The 22,164-nt window shown below is 50.1% G+C and overlaps 2 protein-coding genes and 2 non-coding genes across 4 annotated transcripts in view; 3 read left to right on the plus strand and 1 right to left on the minus strand.

The window, feature by feature from the left end:
• Positions 1 to 22,164, plus strand: part of LOC106748027 (mannosyl-oligosaccharide 1,2-alpha-mannosidase IA) — a 357,345-nt gene that overhangs the window by 145,343 nt on the left and 189,838 nt on the right. The gene's annotated exons all lie outside the window — the stretch shown is intronic.
• Trnae-uuc lies at positions 1,344 to 1,415 on the minus strand. The gene has a single exon. It is a non-coding gene; the product is annotated as a tRNA-Glu (tRNA).
• Positions 1,750 to 1,822, plus strand: Trnar-acg. Its single transcript has one exon. It is a non-coding gene; the product is annotated as a tRNA-Arg (tRNA).
• LOC106748028 (facilitated trehalose transporter Tret1-2 homolog) lies at positions 8,164 to 11,778 on the plus strand. The gene has a single exon (XM_014626183.1). The coding sequence runs from the start codon at positions 8,221 to 8,223 to the stop codon at positions 9,910 to 9,912; it is 1,692 nt and encodes a 563-aa protein (XP_014481669.1). The 5' UTR covers positions 8,164 to 8,220; the 3' UTR covers positions 9,913 to 11,778.

The raw sequence follows: 22,164 nt of genomic DNA on the forward strand, positions 1-22,164 counted from the left end.
CGGGACACGTGCAGCGACTTAATAGTTTATGATAGCCTGCGGACTTACTTCATAAAGATATTTTTCGCCCGAAAGGGAGGGGACGAAAGTGGGAGAGACGAAGGAGAAAAAATAGGGAAGGAGAGAGAGAGAGATTGAATGATGCTGAAGCACCTTCTTTAATAGTACACGGGAAATATCGCGGAAAATATATAGAATCGATTGCATCACTAAATTGCACAAAATACATGTCGATCGCGCAGTAGGAACAAAACTCGACGAGTCTACCTTTTGCGAATCGTAAATGACGACGATTCGCGCCGCTCTCTCGCGGAGGAAGTGTTTCTCGTGTTATCTTCACCCGATCCGGTTTATTTTCCGCCGCTCGCGTACAGTCGTGTCGCCAATCTTCGCCAAATATTTGCAGTTTCTTCATCCGGTAGCGGCTCGTAACCTTCTCGTATCGATCCCGCTGTCCCGCGGCCTGACAATTGTTATTACGCGTCCCATTCGTCATAATATTTACAGTGTCCGCCTCGCTTCGAGTGTAAACGCGCTTCGAGTGTAAACGCGACGTTAAACGATGTTTTTCCAAACACTTCTTAAATTTCAATAATCCGCACTCGACAAGCCGAAGGGGTCGCATTTGACGTTGGAGACGGATCGATGCCGCCGTGTGATGTTATGAGCACACGGTATCATTTTATTTCGCTTCAGACATGGCGCGACGATGTATCTCTCCTCGAAATTTCGCGCGATTACACGTTGAAGTGCGCTAATCAAATCCTTTCTTCCATCTCGGGAGCGTGTCTTCGTGCGAAGGAACGCTTCTCTCCTTTCTTTCACGCCGCGCCCGTCTTCCTTTTCTTTATTGTTGGCACGGCTACGTGCGCGACTTATCAAGTCGGGAAGTTCGACCGTGGTCACGGTGGCCTGAACTTGGAAAGAGAAGTACGCGCGCAGGGTGCAGCGCACGAAAGGAAGAAAGAATTTGAGTCTCGGCCGAGTGCCGGAGCGAGCAACTTCGGGAACGACCCAGAGCTCTAATTGAGTAACTTTTTCCAGTTCGACGCGACTTGTTTGGCGAGGCGTTAATGGGACCGTTTTGGGACAAGTCCCGGAGAATGGTAGACGTGGCTCCCGTAATAGGAAAAAGTTTTTTCCTCGGGAAAAAGCAATAGCCGCGGCTGCTTATTTACTCCGCAGCGGCGTGTTTTCGCGCTGCGCGATCCTCACGCACGGCGCGGAGGCTTTATTCGTCGACGCGGACGATCGAGTAGAATACGCGCTTCGGAGAATGTTTAGAAATTTTCAAGGACGATATCTGACACGAAATCCAGAAGAAAAAACAAGAAAAAAAAATATTCCGGTACCGGGAATCGAACCCGAGCCTCCTGGGTGAAAGCCAGGTATCCTAGCCACTAGACCATACCGGAGGTGTTGAAATGATTGCTAATATAAGAGTACAAGTCTGTCGTACTGTTGTCTGACTATCTGCTTCAATCGACTAATTCAATTTGGTTTAATCGTGGAATGTGTGACATTACGTGCATAATTATACGAAATATGGCGTTATCAGGAAAAGTTGACTCTTGGATTTACTTAATGCACTTAGATTAGTGGAATATTTTTTTTTTTTCAGAAAATGCATCTGTTATGATAAAAACAAAGTGTCGTGTATAACTGATTCAAGTCAATATGTTTTGTTATACTTGAGAAGTATATCGAGACACTGGAGGAGACTGTGTATATAAAGCACAGAGCTTCAATGGTCCTGTGGCGCAACGGATAACGCGTCTGACTACGGATCAGAAGATTCCAGGTTCGAATCCTGGCAGGATCGGTGTTCTTTTTTCCTAAGTTTTTCTTTCCATTTTCCATCGCGGTACGATGTTTTCACCGTAACTCGCGCGTAATCTCAAAAGATATATTAAACGCATTTTTGATTATTTTGTATCTAACGTCAATTCATTCAAATGATACAATTCGGGCTGGAATTGTGCGCGAGTTAAAGTTTCAAAATGAATAAATACATATCGATCACGCTGAGAAGCCGGGGCGGAGCTTTCGGGAGGAATGAAAATATTGTCCCAGACTCTTTCGTAATCCTTGCGCGCGCGAATTACACGAAAATATCGCGCCTGTATTGAGCAACGGCAAGACAGTGAGACAAGCACCTCCGCTTCCATTGTCGGTATCGATTCACCGCTAAATTTAACGCGTTCGGCAAAATCTCGCCGTGATCAGAAGGGATATGCATTACTCGCTCTACACCGAGAGGAATTACAGTTAATTCCGGTGCCAGTCACAACCTTTTATAATTTTGACTACAAAAATAACAACATGTATGTATTATCACTAATATTATCACCACTAACACTAAACTTACTGGAAAATTGAGTCTTTCCCGACTATAAATTTTTTACTATGACGATCGTAATTACAAATATCAGATATTTGTCTCTCTAGGTGCACGGAACATCTACTGAGTCGGCGGCGGAAAAGGACGCTTCTGTGAATCGGCCGAATATCGGCACGCGAAGCTGACAATCTCGTTATCAAAGACGTATTAAAAGATGTCTCCTCTCGCGTGACACATTTCCGCGCGCGTTTCCGCAGATACACACTCGCAAACATCGTTTCCGTCGTGTCGCGTTACATCAGAGCCTCGGGTATTACGAGAAAATGTTTCGCCCGCACTCCGGGGGATTTCAACGAACGAGGCGATGGGACTACTCGTAAAACAATCATTTCGCCATTCGCCCGGCACGACTCGCATGCTGAACATCGGTAATACGTTGGATATTATTGCAAGAAGGAACGCGTTATGAATCCGCGGGGAAGAGTTCCGGGGGATCCCGAGCGACGAACAATGGCTGATCATTTTATGGATCTTTTCTCGAAACGTTAATGGAATATTTTCCCCGGCATAATTCCCGTCTCTCTCTCTCTCTCTCTCTCTCTCGGATCTCGACGGGCGTAGCGCCGCGATATAAGTCTCTCCGAGTCTCAGTGTCTTAGGTCTTGTCTACAACCTTGCTTTTATCATCAAGCTTCAAGCTATAAGCCGCGAGCTATAAGCCTTAATATATATTAAATCAAGTAGTCCACGATACTTGCTTAAGCAGTAAAATAAAAACCGACCAACCTCACTCGATTATATTCTCCTTCGGTCAAGGAATTATTCCTTAACTCCGCGGGAAAAAGGAATTAACTGTCCGTATAATACAACTGAAATTTAGTTACCAGACCTAATTTTTAGACGTCACTTAAACGCTCAAATTTCACACTTCCGTTTCAAGCACGATTGTAGACAAGGCCTTATTCTTAGCAGATAACACCGTGGAATTCCGCGTAGATACTCCGCGAGAGTGCGATGTTACGTGTGCATCTTTAAGCAGCTCTATGTTTGGCGCACGGATTGCTTAATCACAAGCCGGCTTCAATTTCCGTTTCGCTGTTTAATCATGAAAATCCCGCGCACAGGTTCGACGGTTTATAACCCGAGGAAGCGCGCGCCCGAAAAAGCCACCTGATCCGATTTCACGATCGACGCGTCGCTCGTTCGCTCACGTCGTTATTTTTATTCAATTCTGTGCCGGCCGTGTGCGTCCCGAAATTAACCGACCATTACGAATCCGTGTATCTGTGCACGCGTGTCTGTGTGCTGCTGGGGGGGGGGGGACATTCTATATNTCAAGCAACGTTGTTCGATCGTCGAAGAGGGAGCCCTCGTGCAAAAGCTCTCCTTCTCTCGCTCACCGTATCCCTCGTATCCCTCAGGAAAGCCAGCCGTTCCCGCGACCTTCGTCATTTGCTCCCAGCCCACATCTTCCTCGTCCCGCTCCCCTCATCCTCGATGGAAACTTTTCTCCGTTCCAGCAGGTACGGCCTTTTTTCTTCGCCTAAAACCCCGAACAGATGCATCCCACGCGAGTTGTTTTTCCTCTCCTCCGGAACGCATCAATCTCCACGCGCGCACGAGCTGCTCTATCCGCGTTCGACGCTTCCTCGAAGCTTTTAGTCGCGGTGTGCGAACGGTACAAATTGCGTTTCGCCGCGAACAGATGTTATCCGCTAATGATGGGCAAAAGTGTGTGCTCGCACGTATGTGTGTGCGTGTGTTTCACCGGTGGATTGACTGGCCTAAAATAGAATAAGCTTGAATGCCGATGAGAGCAAATTGGCACGTTTCTGACACAACCAATTTCGCGTGTCTCGCAGATGCGCCCGGCGAGAACAGACGGGCCCGATCACGCTAATTACCCGTTTCTTTTAGCATTCGGCGCTCTCTCCCGCACTCCCGGCAGATTACCGGAGATCTCCTATTATTATCATATCACGGCGAATATCTCGCGTTTCGTCGTCGCGAAACGTCGTACTTCCGGCACCTCCTCGTGTGCTCAAAAGCTCGTCAACATTCATCTACGGACGACCCTGGCCCGCCCGGGTCCTCGACGTGCACTCTCATAAGAGCATCCGCCGTTAAATAAGTCTCCCCCTTGTACATGAGGCTGAGAGGGAGAGAGAGAGAGAGAGACACGACGACGACAACGACGAATGAAACTTATATTAAACCTTAGAATTACCTGAGGTCTCTCGGAAATTTCTCCCGAGATTGCGCTTATAAATTTTCCACGAAATTTCGGTGCTTTCTAAGGAGGAGCCTCCGTCAACATCACAACCGTCTGAGAATTACGTCCTACGACATTACGTCATCCCTCGTTCAGTTTCGCGGCCTTCTTCGCAGGAAGCATTTGAGCTGTCGAAGCGAACGTAACTCAGACATCTCCTTTGATCGACAACTTTTGTCGTTTCCCAGCCAGCGCAGTCGGTAGGTTTCGCTCTCGCGAAAACTGCAATCTGGCTCTCCCTCCGTTCCGAGTTCATCAACATGCACTCACAAGACCCTCGTTTCTCGCCTCGGTCTCGACGGGCACCCTCGTGAGAGTGTTCGCTCGTATTAAACGAGTCGAACGCCGCGGTGCAGATTCGCGGGATAACCAGACTTTTGAGAGCCCTCAACGTTAACCCTGACGCGATACTCAATAAAGTGGTCTCGCGGTCACAGCGAAAATGATCGAGATACGAGGAATTAGCTAAAATGGATAAATGATTAGCGAACACTTCAATGTCACACACATGTTGTATCTAATCAATATAGGTGATAGAGATAAAATTTTTTCCTAAACTACTCGTCTAATTTAACAAAAAAGTTGTAGCGTCGGGTTAAAAACTGCATCTTTCGTACGCGATGCGAGTCGAAGTGGGCCGAGCATCCGAATACATAGTCGTGCGTCAAAGAGTTCGAGAGATCCGCTAATGAAATTGAGGAAATTTCGAAAAATCCGACGTTCGTGCTCTCGCTGTTCGTCCGCCCGATCCCTTGATTTCTATTTGTTTACCCGCTCGCCCCACGGGAATTTCAACCGTCGTCCGGTCGACTGAGACATTCGCGTACGCGCGAAACTTGCGGATGGAAGGTCAAGCGAGCCCGCCGGAAGCGGGAAGACCCTCCTCCCTCGCTCATTCTCGAGGAAATCGGATCGCTCGTAGAAGTAACCCGCTCAGGTCGTTTAAGACGCGGATCTTAACGAGTCAGGGGGCGGAAATATGTTAAAAGATTCAACGGAGGATTGATATTATTTTTCTTTCCCCTCTTACACGTCGTGCTCCGCGTCTTCATCGTTCCTCTCGCGAGCGTTCGGCGCGAATCCCGGCCTCTTCTTTTTCCCGGTGGAAATTATCCGAAAATTCATGGCGGATATTAGCGGCGAAAGCGGCGCGTTTAATTACATCTCCCCACTGCGGTCCTGAAAACGGTGTTAAATATCTCGCGCGCTACCGCATTACCGCTTTCCTCGCGCGGTGTCGTTAGTTTTTAATCGGCGTAACAAGTACACAGGGTAGCGCGCGCTCGGTCCATCGATGTGAAATCGCGCGGACTCTCTCTCTGGCCGGTTCTCACGCGGGTCTCTCCCTCGAAAGATAAATAACGCGAAAATCGCATTTGGCAGCCGGCCAAAATAGCGCACGGGAAACGCGCCGGCGGGCTCGCTCGAATTCCCGCGGCCGCAGCGCCGCCGGATCATTTAAATCCCTTTTCAGCTAGTTAAAATACCGCCCGTGAAGCGGGGGAGGGTTTCAGTTTCATTTTCGCGCGAGAGGGGACGTATGTGCGTTCACGCAGCTGGTCACACGCGCGTCTAATTTTCTACACGGCGGAGCAGCGCGCACCGGCTTAATTATTTCGACGCGAGAGACACTCGAACTTACCGTAGCGTGGAAGAAATATAGACGTAGAATCGGAGTTGTGCGAGTGCCGTCGTGACCTTTCTCGAATTTTTTTCGCGGAACGAGCGAGAAAATAGTTCGCTCCATCGCGAGCAATGGAACGGAATAAAAATAGATCGAGCTATAACATGAAGATGGAAGTATTCAGCACGAAGTGGAAGTATTCAGTGGGTATTTTCAGAGCGTCTTCCAAGAAGCGCATAATTGTATAGTGTTATTAGCAGAGATGCATATATGTGTCGGCTGCAATTGGTGAGATTCAGTCTACGATAGCTTCTTGAAATAATCGCGCGGTATAGGGATTATGCAACGGGACACTTCGCGGGTTGCCCGCTCTCATGTTCGCTTCGCATTATTTCTATCTAGGTAGCGCTAAGTAGCGCATCAAAAGATATCGTTTAAGCAGCTTCGAGCATGGAAGCCTCTGAAAAGGAAATCTTAATGCTATTCGAACCGTTTCAGGAGAGACTATGTCTCGTTAGTCCGTAATGAGACGCAATATTAGGTGATTGACACAATGGCATTAGGCGGAATTCTCTCTCTCTCTCTCTCTCTCTCTATTTATCTTTTGGGAAGGAAAAGAGGCAAAATCGACATATGTACAGAATATCCCGCGAGACGTGGTAGGGGATGATTTTTTGTAGAGAAACGAATCAATAATGTAGAATGTATGTGTCTAAAATTGTTCGCTTTCGAAATAAACAATATCGAAAGATTCTCCAAGGGATCAGTAATTCGTAATATCGAAAGTGGTTTGACCCAGTACGAATAATACAATGAAAACCGACATCTTTAAACTAGTCAATATGACATATCCCACTTACAGCATAATACGATCACCGATATTTTTGTCTTTCGATCATTTCAGAATCGTTGGCTCGTCATAATTTTACCATCGTCCAACGGAGATCGCTTGTATATTTTTGCGCGACACAAATCTTCATCAAGGTTATTAGACGTGTTACGTAAAACCGATATTGTAATTTCACACATTTCGTGGTTTCATCTATCGGTGTCTACATGCTCCACGCATGACGTGTAGAAAACCGAGGTTATCGCTTCGAACAGAATAGCGCGAAATACTTTCGTAATCTCAAGTCTTCCTTGACGAGATGATAGCTAGTTAATTTTACTATCGTCCAACGGAGATCGTTTGTATATTTTTGCGCGACACAAATCTTCATCAAGGTTATTAGACGTGTTACGTAAAACCGATATTGTAATTTCACACATTTCGTGGTTTTATCTATCGGTGTTTACATGCTCTAAGCATGACGTGTAGAAAACCGAGGTTATCGCTTCGAACAGAATAACGCGAAATACTTTCGTAATCTCAAGTCTTCCTTGACGAGATGATAGCTAGTTTCCTATCATTCAATCGATTTTAATAACGGTACGAATTATCAGCGTATTTCAATCTGTCAACATGGTAACCGCGATTAGCAGCTGCACAACGGAGGAACGACGTTGCTCGTGGAAGTGTTGCCCTCCTCATTTTCGATTTGTTTCATGCCACCGGAACAATCTCCCCTTACTCAATGATACAACAGCTCGCGGGACATCCTGTCTGTGTTTTGCGTTGCCTTATCGGGGCTTAAAGAGAGCCGGGGCGCGCTCGCTCGCGGGCACACAATTAAACTTCTTCCCTCTAACAGCGATCCGCGATCCATCCGCTCGCGATGTGTTTGGCGCGGCTACTAATGCGCACAGCCGAGGCATCATTCGATAATCTGTTTGCGCAACTGGCAACCCCGCACCGTGTTGTTATTCCGCACTTATCATCGCACTTATCATTGCGCAAACTTGTTGTTTCAATTGGCGCGCGGAAGCGTGACCGTGACGGCTAGCGCGCGAACTCATCAGCCAGTGATACTTATTAAGTGGAAAGAATAAGGCGCAATCTCCGTCTGTCTCTCTCACGGCAGCCCGGTGAGATAAGGCAAATCAATGTACCTACTCCCGGACGGCGATTTGCAGTGCGGGATTCGAGTGCTCGATCGCTCATCTGTTTCGCGCGCGTCGCCGAGTGACGTTCTTCTAAAATCAACCGGGCCGAGCGATGACGAGAGAGTGAGCGGAAGTTTCACCCGAGGCCGTCGTCTTTCCAACGTCTCTCTCCTCGCCGAGGTCTCGTCGAACGTCACGATGGGCCGGGCCAACAAGCTGTACTTCCGGCAGCTGCTGACCGCCTTGGCGCCGCTACTGGGAATAACGGTGTGCGGCATGTCGAACGGCTACAGCGCGATTCTGCTGCCGCAGCTGAAGTCGTCGGCAGAAGTGAACGGCAGCGACTTCTCGCCGGATAATCAGTTCGGGTCGCTCAGCATCGAGCAGGAGTCTTGGATCGCGGCCGCCGCGGTGCTGCCGATGGCGCCGGGCTGTTGGACCGGCGGCTTCCTGGCGGAGCGGCTCGGCCGGAAGACGTCGACGCTGCTCTTGTTCCCGGTCTTCTTCGCCGGCTGGCTGATCATCGGCCTCGCCGGCAACGCGAATACCCTGGTGGTCGGCAGGCTGCTCGTCGGCTACTGCACCGGCATCCTCGCGCCCATCGTGCCGATCTACGTGAGCGAGACGAGCGACCCGGTGCTGCGCGGCATCCTGCTCGGAGCGATCAGCCTGACCCTCTCGATCGGCATATTGGCCTGTCACGCCTTGGGTACCTGGCTGCACTGGCGCACCACCGCCCACATCTGCAGCGCGCTGCCGCTGCTCTGCTGGCTCATCGGCCTGTTCTCGCGGGAGAGCCCGATGTGGCTGCTCAACAGGGGCGAGCTCGAGCCCGCCCGTCGCTCCTGGATATTCTTCCGCGGCGAGCATACGCTCGAGGAGTTCTCCCTGATGGAGAGCTCCAGGCGGGCGGACATCTCCCAGCGGCAGCAGACCGAGAAACGGTCGGTGCTGCGTTCTTGGCGGAAGACCTGGTCCTCGCGACACTTCCTCAAGCCTCTCGCCATCTGTTGCCTGTACTTCTTAACCGGCCAGTTCTCCGGCACGAACGCCATCAGTTTCTACTGCGTCGAGATGCTGGCGAGCGTCCCCGGGCTGACGAACGCCGCGTACCTGATCACGCTGCTGATCGACGCGATTCGTCTGGCGGTCGGCGTGATCGTGTGCGCGCTGATGAAGTCCTGCCGCAGGCGCGCCATGACCTTCTTCTCCGGCTTCGGCGTAGCCGGCAGCATGTTGGCGCTCAGCGCGGTCCTCACGTTCGAAATCGGCGGGACGTGGGCGCCCGTCCTCCTGTTGCTCGTCTACACCGCCCTGCTGCCGGTCGGACTGGTGCCCTTGCCGTGGCTGCTCTGCGGTGAGCTGTTCGCGAGGAACTTCCGCGAGCTCGGCTCCGGGGTGGCGTCCGGCTTCGGTTTCCTCTGCTTCTTCGTGGTGATCAAGACCATGCCGGCCATGATCGAGCTCATCCAGCCCCAGGGCACTTTCGCCGTTTACGGCTTCGTCGCGCTCATCGGCACCGGCGTTTTGTACTTCGTCCTGCCGGAAACAAAGAACAAGACTCTGCAGGAGATCCAGGTTCTCCTCGACGGTAAACCGCGCGACCTCGCGAGACGAAACGCGGACATTCCGATTCTCAGTCGCGAGAAGAGCAAGAACTCAGAGAAGGACGAGACGGCGCCCGACAAATAACGACCGTTGGATATTATCGTGTGTTATTTCAAAGTGTATATTGTTTTCCGATCAGTGTATCGTCATTGAGAAACGGCCGGTCGTAGTTACGACGGTATGCGGAGAGCGTGCAGTCAACATAAAAGTACGGCACGAAGCGCCGGTGTATTTATATCGCACGTCGATACCTCTCTTCTCTCTCGATACGTTTTCGAAAAATCCGTATAATTTGTACGTATAATTTATACGTTAAAAATCGAACGAGATTACCGTTCCGCCTGCGGCGAGGACGCGCGTTTCGACGATGATGCCGCTCGCGCGCGCTGCCGCGAGCAATTTCACGTTGCCGCGAATGACGACGCGACGCATCCTTCGACCGGATATATTTCGGGCGCGCCGTAAAATACACCGGTGCGTCGGAATAATGACTCTCTGCGGCCGGCGGGGAGCGATAGAAATTTCACTGCGAGCCTCGGCACGGCGGACCGTAAAATTGCGTTCTCACGTGATTATTGTTCGGACCACTTACCGCAGCTGATGGAAATTACCGCTCGTCGCGTGACGTTTTGCGCGGCCCCCGCGCGGTGACTTAGGCGCGAACGTAAGTGAAATATGACGGCGGTGCTGTCGGGCTTATTAAAATGCAAGGAATCTCGATTTATCGCCCTTCGTCGGGATTTCGAAGCGCCGGCGAGCGCGAAGAGCGTGTCTGCCGGCTTCTCCGCGCGATCACGTCGTTCCTCGCGACGGGAACGGCGTGTCGATCGAAGTGTCGGTTAAATCGAGTGGTGTGCACAGTGCCGGCCAAATTCGTATGCTTCTCGCGAAATAATCCGATTGGAAAAAGTCAACACGTAGTCCCGAGAAGCGCAGGATTTTAGTTATTCGAACTATGTACCTAAGTCGTTAAACTAAACTTTGGAAGCTAATATCTAATGGTCATTCAACGTTCGGCGATGCGCTATTTACTCTGCACGGGAAGAAAAACGCTGGATTCAAGTAAATCATCGTTCCGATACTTCTTAACGCATTTTTATTTCAGTCAAGTGACATTTCTCCGTGATCCAGATCAAACATCATCCAGACAAGTTGTCCAAGTAAAATCTACTTAATCCGAGCAGAAACTTACATTGGAATAATTATTTCAACTTGAATCTAGCGCTCTTCTTTCTGTGTGCGTTATCATCGTTATTATTGTATATTTAGTAGCAGTTCCTTTCAGCGTATCAGGGTTAACGATCCACGCGAGTTCAGGCAGCGGCGAGCTTAACTTTGTCTTCGCGCGCCCCGTTCGCCCCTCCGCGGCATATAATTCGTAAGCGGCTCTCTCCGAGGGAGTGGTTTTTCCTCGCGGTATGATTTCAATCTCGAGGTATCGCAGGAGTGCGAGCGCCACGGGAAGGGAATCGCGTTAAATTCAGGCGGTCATCCTCCTTTTTTTTTTGTTTCATCCCCAATCCCGACTCATTACCCTCCTTTCCTCGATCTCCTCCTCTCGCTCGGTACGCCTCGCTCGATGATTATCGCGAGCACGCGATACGGTCGTTACGACGGACAAAATCCTCGCCTTTCTTCGCGGTCGAGCAGTGCGGAAGAGACTACCGCCGAATCCGAGAGCGAAGGGAGAATGACGTTAGAATTGCCAAACTCGAAAGTCTGAATTGCCTTCCTTCCTTCCTGATACATCGAGGCCAAATCGGACAAACCTGGACGGAAATACTAATCGTAAAACTAGATTAAGTACAACACTGAATGAGAAATTGCTCGCGATATTGTATTCCGGACAGTTTTAAAAACAGAGCTCCGTCGAACAAGTTGATAAATTGCTGTTATTTAATGTAAGATACATTTTATTGTGAAATACAAAACTCAACCATGTCGTACGCATTTAATGACGTTCGTTAAAAATGTTCTGTTAAAACATTTAGATCTACCGATCGGATCTACTTTCCCGAGAGCAGAGATTACCAGAGTCCTGGATCTTGGCGGCTATTTCTCTACTCTAAGCGCCTATTAGCGGAGCGCCACGAGAATCGACCGACGGTCTGTTAAATGGCGCTGCTTCTCGCGACGGTCGACCGCCAGCGGACGCTTCGAATGAGGAAACGTCGCTGAAATCTGAACTCCGCTTATAAATCTCCTCTCACGGTGCAAATTTATATAATCATTTCATCTTATTGAGTATACTTGAAAACCGGACACATGACGGTCCGATTCGACTCGTCAACCGGACGAGATTCTTGAAAACCTGACCCGATTCGAAGCCAGGACAGTTGAGAATCCTAAGTGACGGAAAGTCCGTCCCTCCCATCGTTCATCTTCGCCGCGCGATTTCGCGTTTATTAGCCCGTGAATTAATGCCGATCGCTCCGCTTGTGATGCTGCGCGGAGACGTCGCCAGGATAAACGGCGCCGGACGGGAGGTGGGGTGGGGAAATCGGACGGTCCGAAAGAGATTTCACGTTCGACGGAACGAAAAGTCGGCGATATCAAACCGTGATTTATGACGATAAGGACAATCTCGGCCCAATTTCCCACGCGCGACGTGCCCGAACTGCATATAATCTTCATGAATGCGTAATGGCCCGTCATGCGTCCTCTCCTGTGGCCCATTCGGGAAGGTCCCGTGTAATGGAGGGGAATAAAAACTAGGTGGTCCCTGGCGCGATAGCGCCTCTCGCCAATGGCGCTTTTTGCCACGACGATGAAGCCCCTTCAGGGCTCCTCTCCTCTTCCTCCTCGAGCATCCGCCGCACGAGGAGGAGCTTAACCGTGGAAAATGCATGTCGGGCGGGGACGTTCAGCGCTCCCGACTCGAGGAGGACCCCCGTCGATCGTATCGAGTCGGATGGAATCTTTTTCGCGGGCATCCGCTTATGCGTGAACAATAGTGAAAAACAATCACGAGGCTGACAAATGTCGTTTTAAAGCGTCGATTCGGGGGAAGGAGACGAAGTGGATGAAGGAGGGTGAAAACGCGGCTTTGGAGGCGCGTTTGACGGCTCACTGCCGTTTAAAAAGAGCCGTAAGCGTGCGTGCAAATATCGGCGATTTCCGCGAGACGGGTAAGCCCTCCGGCTTATCGTATACTCCTGTGCACATCTCTCTCCTAACAAAGGCCAATTAATTTTTCATCCCGGGCGTCACGTCAGGAAAAGACCAAAGTCGTCGACTGACATTTTCAGCTCGCTGGACGCGCCGCCGCGATGCTAATTTCGGAGATAATGCGAGAGAGCCGCGCGCAATTCGCCTCGGTAAAAACGCGCGACAGCATGATCCAGCGGCGGAAATTTACGGGCGGAATGAAAATGTAGCGCCGTGTGAGCCGCGGCGCGTACTGTGCGCCGTTCTACCTCTCCACCGCGAGCTTTATGTACTTCATAAACATTCCTCGCGGTCTACTCATCATCGTCCGCCGTCCTGTGTTTGCGGTTCAGGAATAACATCTTGTTCGACGCTCGCGCCGACGGAATCCGACGCGAGACGCGACGAGGCGCGTTCCGCGCGACGCGATCACTTTCGTAATCTGTCCCGGCTGATCGCGTCGGCCCAGCGAACGTAAATTGCGAGGAGCTCGAGGAATTCCGACGGTCCCGGCGCAATAAAGCGCGGCTTCATTTGCATTAAATTTTTCAAACGCCCCCGTGAGCGCGTGTTTCCGCTCTGTTTTACCGTCCCATCTTTTTTTTCCTTCCCCCCCCCCTCCCTCCCCGCTTTTATCGCGACATCTCGACGAGCGTCGCTTAGAGCGCGACCGCTGTTTAAGCGCGTTTTATTTCGGGCCCGAGCGAAATACGCTTCGTCCGGCTTAATAAATCGTATTTGCGAGCGTTTGTAGCGCGCGAGCCCTGTAATCGCGCGCGAACTTCCCTTTTTGATATACGCCGCGCGCGCGCGCGCGCGCGAGGCTAATAAATCGCGATTACATGCGTCGGACGCGGCTCACCTCCCCGCCCGTCCCGCCCACCCACGCGCAAACCCTTTTGTAGTGCCCGCGTGTGGTGATTTTATAAACGCTGCAGCGTTCGGGCGCGCACCTGTAAAATTGGCCGGCGCGCTCACGAGATGTTTTACGAGAGACGTCGAAGCTCGATGGGAGAAGCGGCTCTCGCCGTGACGCGTCAGCGGCCCGCCACCGACACCGCCACCACTTCCGGCAAAGACTCAAACTCTCCGACGTCATTAGGAAATTTATACGAGCCGGAGGACAGGACGTTGATTAAATCCGGGCTCCGGCAGGGGGTCCGTAGTCTCTGACAAAATTGAAGGAGCGATCTCCAGCCGCTGCGAGTAATCGCCGACGAGCTAGTCTCTCTCTCTCTCTCTCGTTCTTCCTTTCCCTGTCTCTCTTTCTCCACGGGTGTGTGTGTGTGTGTGTATGTGGGTGAGAAAAAGGAGGCAGAACTTTATCAGGTCCTACGAATCCACCGACACCGGCGGGTAAAGAAAGTAATAGACGGGTACCGGTTCACACTCCGGGGCTAAGGAGCGGGAGATAAAGGTCGACTGGCTTATCTTCGAAACAGGAAGGATGTTATCCTTCATCTGGATAAGTTCTTTGAAAAATTGAATTAAATCCTTCCCCATTCCTTCGTCCTGACCCCCTCGCGCGCGCGCGAATTCTCATTCCGCGCGCTCGCACGAGCGCGACGGCTTCTACGGCTAACAATTGAAGCGTGTATTTTGAGATTGGATTGTTTTATAAATTTACATATAATTTTTCCCCGGTTATTATACGTTCCCCCCTCCAGGTGCCGGACGGCGATTGGATTTTATTAAAAACAATAGTCCGTATTCCGGCGGCGGGATCGAAGGAGCGGGTTTTGTTTTTAATGTTTCCGCGAACGCGAGGGAAGAAATGTGAAAACATCGCGTCGAAATGGAAGTTAAAGGCGTGCACGGTGAGAACGCTAAGAAAGAACGGATCCATTACTGAACCGGACGAACCAAACTCGACGATTTATCCTAGCGTTGCTCAACGGCGAGATCAACTCTGCTTTCGGCCTCTAACGAAAATGTCGTTTCTCGCATCAGTTCTGCTTAAGAACCCGGCGAGGTGATAAAAACGAACTGGATTTTCCGAGACTTCTCTCTCTCTCTCTCTCTCCCCCCCCCTATTTCATTCCACTCCCTTTCTCTCAACTCCTCGTTCTTCTCGTCACTTCCATGGCGGCGCCTGCGGTGGCAATAATTTGCAATTTTTGTGAAATGTATAACCGAGCCGGAGGTAATGCCGGAATCGACTTTAGGAACAACACTCTGGAAGTTTCGTGGACCGTGATGATGCTGTTTGCCGCAAAGTTGTAAGTTAACTGGCGGCTAACAAAGTTGCCGGTGTCCTAAATATGACGGTGAAGTGGCGCAACTTTGTTGCGTCTCCTTTCTTTTCAGTTTTTTTTTTTTCAACGACGTTATTTTTTTTATAAATACGTTAAAGCGCGCTCATGGGAGAGTGAGTTTCTCGATTCTGTTGTACACGAAGAAAAAAGATTTCTTCGGACTTGCTGAAATTTCTTTAGTTCAAACAAATCTGCCTTTTGGAACAGAGCGAACAAACGAATGTTCGATTCGGCAAACAGGATTGTTCAGATTCTCAAACAACAAATATCTTTACGTCAAAGAACATTTTTCGTCTGTATCTTTATCCAAACGTTATGGCTCTCAGAAGCAATAAATTATCGGAAAGAAATGACACTATGTTAAAAAAGTATTAAAGGACTTTTTTGTTTCGGCGAAACAATATAACGATATAACCGCGCATAAAACCCCTTTGAAAATGGTTAATTCGGTATTAACTACGGAAGAGCCGAAACCGTGAATCGTGGATCCGGCTTCAGGATTTGCTCTTAGTGCCGTTCCTCGAGGAAACCCCGGTGTTCTGACGCTCGTCAGGAATTAGATATAACGCGGCGTCCGTTTCCGGTGTCGCGCGTCTCGTGAAATTTTCAGCCGTGCAAAGGGAACCGGGTTCGGTTTTGCTGGCCGAAATCACGCGAGCGCGTAGGTCCACGTAGGCGGAGAGGCTGCCGATGGAGTCGCCGAGAAAGCCTGCGACAGGAAATGACATTCGCCCGCGATCGCTCGGAACTTCATGAAATTCTATTTCGGTGCTGGGAACTCGACACACGGCGCCGAGGCCTCGGCTTTGCATAAAATGATAGCGTCCATATCGCCGGGGATGTCGCGCGTCCCCCACAGTTGATGGGGTTTGATTATGAAGCGATTAGACGTTGCTCCGCTCAGGAATATCGGAATTTCGTCGCCCATTTCTCGCTCGACGGTACCGAAAGTCCGTTCTATCTGACGGCGCGACTCGACACGCGAGCGACGTCACTTCGCGATCTCGCCGTTTCCCGACGCGTTGCGCTTCGAGTTTTCGAGTTAATTCGCCGAGATACACAAGATGATCTTGCACCTTTGAATTAGATCGCCGCGTGAAAAAATACATCGTGAAATAGGATTATTAGTGGAACAGAAAGTGGAGTTGGCGAAGATCTTGACAAGATGTACAACTTCGTGAAAAGGACCGGATCTTCTGGCCGACGACGAGAAAGTGAAACGACGAAAGATGAAGTGAGAACGCGCGAATACGAGCGATAATGCGACGGCGAATCGATATAATTTTCACAGTTTTCTCCGTCGATGCATCCTTCAACGGAGATAGGCGGGAGGCCAGGCGCGTCGAGGTAAGCTTTCGAGAAGAAGAAAAAAACGGAAGGCACACCACGAACGCGATTTAAGCTCGCGAGAATTTATCGGCGATACATTTTCTCAAAGCGTGTGATCGCTGGCGGGTTTTTGCAGCGACGGAAAATACACACACACACACACAGGCGTACATATACACCGGGGAGTTTTAGCCCGCGACGTTGCAGATAGTCGGGCTGCGGCCAGACGAGGCTGGAATCTCGAGTATAAACCGCGCACGTGTATCTACGTCCGGTACCTTAAGGCGCTTTCCCGCGATGTTTTACGAGCAGTCGTGTGTCATTGCTACTGTCGTCCGGACTCTCTCTCTCTCTCTCTCTTTTCCTCTGTCCCGTAGCGTACGTACGCCACGTACACAGCGGAGTTTCACGATTGTGTTTCGCAACGTCTTCGGTTTACCGAAAAGGCGATGCATCAAGGCGGAACGCCGAGGTCCGGTTAAACCACGGCTTGAGCAACCGACACGTTTGCTTGATCTCTCGCCTGACCATCAGACCGTTCGTGTTGCGACGAAAAATGCGTTTGCGTTTCAACGTCTCGCACGTGCGATCCTCGTATCCGTAAGTTCGCGAATTTAGAGGCGGAAGTCTATTGCGGAGAGAAATTTCAACCGATAACAAATATTACTTGATTTACAGAGCTGAGAAACAGGTAATTTATTTACACGGGTAATTATGTTTACTCGATTCTAGCACTTTTTTCTGCGTTCTAATTACGAGTTACGCTTGAGTCTCTCCCGTCCAGCACGGAAGAGGGAATTTAGCTCTCCATATGATATAACTGAAATTTAGTTGCCGGACCTGGTTTTTTAGTTGTGGGAGTTAAAAACTCGGTAGAGGGACGAAAAGAATGAGCTAAATTAAGGAAATTTCAGCTGTATCGTATGGACAGTTAATTTCTACCTGTGGAAACCAGTTTTCAACCTCGGGAGCTACTTCGTTCTCCCGTAAATCCCACCGAACACAATCGGCGGAGGTATAGTTTCGCATCGGATAGCGTGATCCGATCGGGTTTTTCTTGAGAGGAAAAGTGGATTTCGGAACGAAACGCGCCAGGTGACATCTCGGCGGTGGCAAAGAGGCGCGTTACTCTTCTTCCCGGCATGCAGATCAGGCACGTAGCAGGAAGCATTGCGCTCGGCTTTACCTCCGCCGGGGAGAGAAGAGAGGGTCTTGTCCTGAATATAAGATTCTCTAATACATTTTTATCGCAGATGAAGCCGCGACTGAACGTGTGTGCGCGTACATATGATACCTGCGCGCTTTCTCTCTCGGAGCGAAATCACGCCTCGTCGTTGTGATTTACGCGCCGAGAGCCGATCGCGCGTGTCGATCTCGCGTGGGACTATCGGCCGTATTTGACGGCCGGCAATGTGTCTACCTGTATAAATAAACCGTCCGTGTTGTAAGAAGAAATATGGAAATTCTTGCCTGATAATAAATCGACAAAGAAGATGGGGAAAGTCCACCCGGTCGGGAACGGAATATTAAAGACTCCGATCTACTAATGCGACACTCATGCAGCTTAACGTCTCACGGTGTAAATTTTATGCGGTTGTCGTCGCCAATGTATCACCAGCTTAAACATCACCGGCCTAATATTGGCAGACGTATTAATCCACCGGTTGGATTATAATCGGATAACGAATTCAAGCTCGGCGCTGGCAATCGGTCCTTGGCCGAATATTCGCAACATACGTACGTCATCCCAGAGTGAATTTCTCGCGCGATGCTCGACGCTGCTTGCGTAACGATGATTCAGGTGTCGAGGCCGCATGTACTATTTAAAAAAAAAAAAAAACAAGCGTAACGAATTGCACTGAAAATCTCCACACGGACTTTTTCGAGCGAAGCGCACACGTGGAGTTTCGTGTTTTACGGGATAAAAATTCCCAAATTTCTTCATCTCCGTATCTGAATACATCCTAGCATTTCTGTGCCATACATCGCGCACACGTGTCGTAATCACACACGTGAACTCCTACCGTGACGGGAGTGACACAATCATAAACGCGTATTGTGCGAGATGTCGACAAGAATGGCGTTTGTTTCGCGTTCGAATGTCGATTTTTCGCCGAGATACGGGCGTTCGAAGATTCGGAGTTTCCGGAAATGACGGTAGCAACACATTGTGTTGCATTCATGCCGCGGACTTCGCACTTCTCACTCAGCGAACGACGGCGTGCTCGGCTCAAAGGAGCCACGGGCAACATCGGCGAGCATTTGACCCGCGTCAAGCGATTCGCCACTCGGTAATATCTCCGCGCAGAAAATTTGTAACAACGCCGAACAAATTGCAGTCGACAGCTACAACTTCCCTGCTTCCGACACAAGGACGATCATTTCTCTATCGATTAATTTTGTGATATATAAACCCTCCAATTGTAAGACGGATTTTTATCCGATAAAGTGGGGCCGGATCCAATGGGTGGAAAATAGGTTGGGCCGAGACCACGTGACCTTAAGAGAAATAGCATACATGCATGCACGCTGTACAATAAACGAGCGTTGGGGTCTCATCGAACCCCAACCTTACTATTAGAAGGTTAAGAATGATCCTTCGATTCCCTCTGAAGCTGAGGTTGAGAGAATTCGCGATTAAAAGCGCGCTCCCGACGCTGATTCGAGGGAATCCGGGAGAAATGAAACGAGTTCACATTACGGTAAAATATAATCCTCCGTTAGAGCACAGGAATGAATTGTGATTCAATTTTTCACGAACTGTTTTCAATGCACGTTTCTGTTTTAGATGCCTCCCCACTGTACGAGTATGTAAAGACTTATTACGCGTTCACTCCATTGTTCACTTATCATTGTTACGCGACGGAAAAATCACCGGCTACGTCGGCGGCGGTATTTACCTCGCTTCGGACAGTTCGCGCTGCCATTATCGTCGCAAAAAAAAAAGGGGGAAAAAAACAGATCGCCGCTAAACATTACGAGCCGCGCCGGATTACTCGGACGCGAGGCAATTTTGCTTTATTACCCGCTCCGTTCTGCACTCGACCGAAACTCATATCGTTTAAACAGATCGAGTGGTTCGTGACGTAACCTGCGATTTGCACGAGTTCCGTAAAAATCAATTCGCCTGTACCGCTCCCGAGCGGGGGGAGGGGGAATAACACAGTCGCGGAAGCGCGCGGCGTTGCCGGCGCCGTGCGTCGATTCCGTCACGCGATACTCCCGACCGCCTGGATCGCTGATTACCGCTAATTATCCACCACCGAATCCGAGCGTCGGTCGAGCCAAGTCAGGACGAGGGAAATTGTCTAAGGACAGCATCCGCGCGCGGCGGCGGGACGCGGGGATGGCTGGCAGGAAATTACAGTGGCGTGCTCCTAGTTGAATATCAATGTTCGCGGAAGTATAGAAGCGCCGTTCGCTCGCAATTGCAGTAATCTCTCGGTAATCGCCTCCGCAACCGTAACCCAGATATAGCTCGCAGTCGGAACGGGAGCCCCGGCGATCCTCCACTCGCTCGAAACTCGCGAAGGTAAGCTTTCTCCCCCGCTCTCCCTCCCCATTCGACCGAAGTCCTCCCCTTTCGCGAGCGGTTTCAGGTGTTTACGATTAAAATGGTCGCAGATTCGCGATGTCTCGCTAACGGCCGCCGATCGAACCTCCGATCGCAGCGTTGATTTAATCGACAGCTAATTACTTCCCGCAGTTTTCGCCCGCGTACTTACGGACCCGCGCCTTTGAACTTTACCGCCGCTTCGATAGCCTCGCTATGTGAGACCCTCGAACGCTCCCTCGTCCGGGTGATCTTCTTAGGAATACCCACTCGGAACTTCGGACAATGAGGATCTTCGGAACGCAATGTAATCTGATTTTCGGCGCTACGACACTCGAGACCGAGGAGGAATCGTGGAAATCGCCGTCGACGTCACCGAAAGTCGTTGTCCGATTTGGCATGTGCACGGAGACTCGCACTTACGCCAAGTGCATCCAGACGAGGATGCCGTGGAGCGGAGGACTACTCTCTCAGACCGAGTCTCATTGTTAGTCGACAAACGTGCGCGCGCCAAGGAGCACGAGGGCAGCCGATACGTGAGGACGACCGGGACTTCGACCGAGTTCATTCCCATGGCTGTTCCCCGTCGATGATCTTGACGAACTTTTCGCCGCGAATTATTCACTGCCGTTCGCGCCTCCTCACCTCGTCTCGTCGTTTGTTCATTTTGCTCGTGCCCGCATAGAAACTTTCCCATATACAACATAAGTTCCGATTGGAGTATATACTCAAAGCTTTCCCAAAATAGGTAATCCCAATACGATGCTAATTGAGTTTCCCTTTTAGAATCGCACTTTTAAATTTTCAATCCGAATCTTCATAGATTTCTCAATCAGAATCTACCGTTTTTTTCTTTTTTTTTTTTCCGGAAAATCGGAATAGGAATTGCAATCAGATTCCAGAAAATTTTCTGTGCAGGAAATGACGGCACATTGATAAGTACCTCTTTTACTCAGTTTCGTTTCAATACAGAAGGAAACACGTTAGAGCCGTGCATCTATTCGTTACTACTTCAAAATGTGCAATATGAGCGCTTGTTGGAGCGTGTATTTTGTACTCGTAGCTGAATGTACGTTTACACGCTACAAATTTATACGACACCGCACGTGTTTACTATTCAAAAATACTCAATAGCACATTAATACCATTCGGATATATTCGTACGCAATCCGCTATAACCACTTGTTATTACGTAAAAGTACCCCTTTCCGACCTGAAAACGGGATTATACTCACTCAGCCGAATGCACGTTTTCACTACTCAAACAGTTCTCGCCGGCTAAAAACAGTGAAATATTTTCGCGAGGGTTTAAATATCAGGAACGAACGAACAGAGCGAGCGGTAGATTATCGCGAAAGAGAGCGAATTACGGTAATTACAATGCCGATGGAAAATCGATATTTCTCCCCGTGGAAGAGGATTTTTCCCGAAAGTAATTTTGCACAAGAGAGAGAGAGGGAGAGAGAAAGAGGAGGGGGGGGGGGGCAATTCCTATGATAAAAAATAGGCGCGACGGTCGATCGGAACAGGCAGCGCGCGGCCGGTCCGTGCCGTTTCGATACGCCGGAGCCGCAATTTGCAAGCTATTATTTTTCCAGATATAAAGCAGCGATCCTGCGGGAAAGCAATACAGCCGAAATACAGAGCGATATGGTACGCTGTGTTTGCGAAATACGCACGCGCACGTCGAAATAACGCCTGAGATTTGTGTATCCCCGAAAAGCGTCGTACAACCGCGTCGCGCTGAGAGAACGACGAGATGAGGAAGGAAGGCGAGGGATGGGGTTTATCGAGGGAAATCTTCCGCCTAACGGCACCTACCTCACCGCCGGCGATGCCGCGACCGCGGGAAGGTATCACGGAAGACAACACCCTGAGAACGCGACCGCCTACGGGAAGAAGTCGCGACCCGATGATAACCGCCGTTATCATCCGGCTCCGCCGGCACGGACTACCGGTGCCCCGTCGCGCCGACGACGACGACGTCCTGTTCCCTCTTCGCGCGCTCTGCCGATCGAGTCGACGCGTAGCTGACCTGTCCATATACGGGGG

Source organism: Dinoponera quadriceps, unplaced genomic scaffold (genome assembly GCF_001313825.1).
Source record: "Dinoponera quadriceps isolate SergipeBrazil2010 unplaced genomic scaffold, ASM131382v1 scaffold2662, whole genome shotgun sequence".
Taxonomy (NCBI): Eukaryota; Metazoa; Arthropoda; class Insecta; order Hymenoptera; family Formicidae; genus Dinoponera; species Dinoponera quadriceps.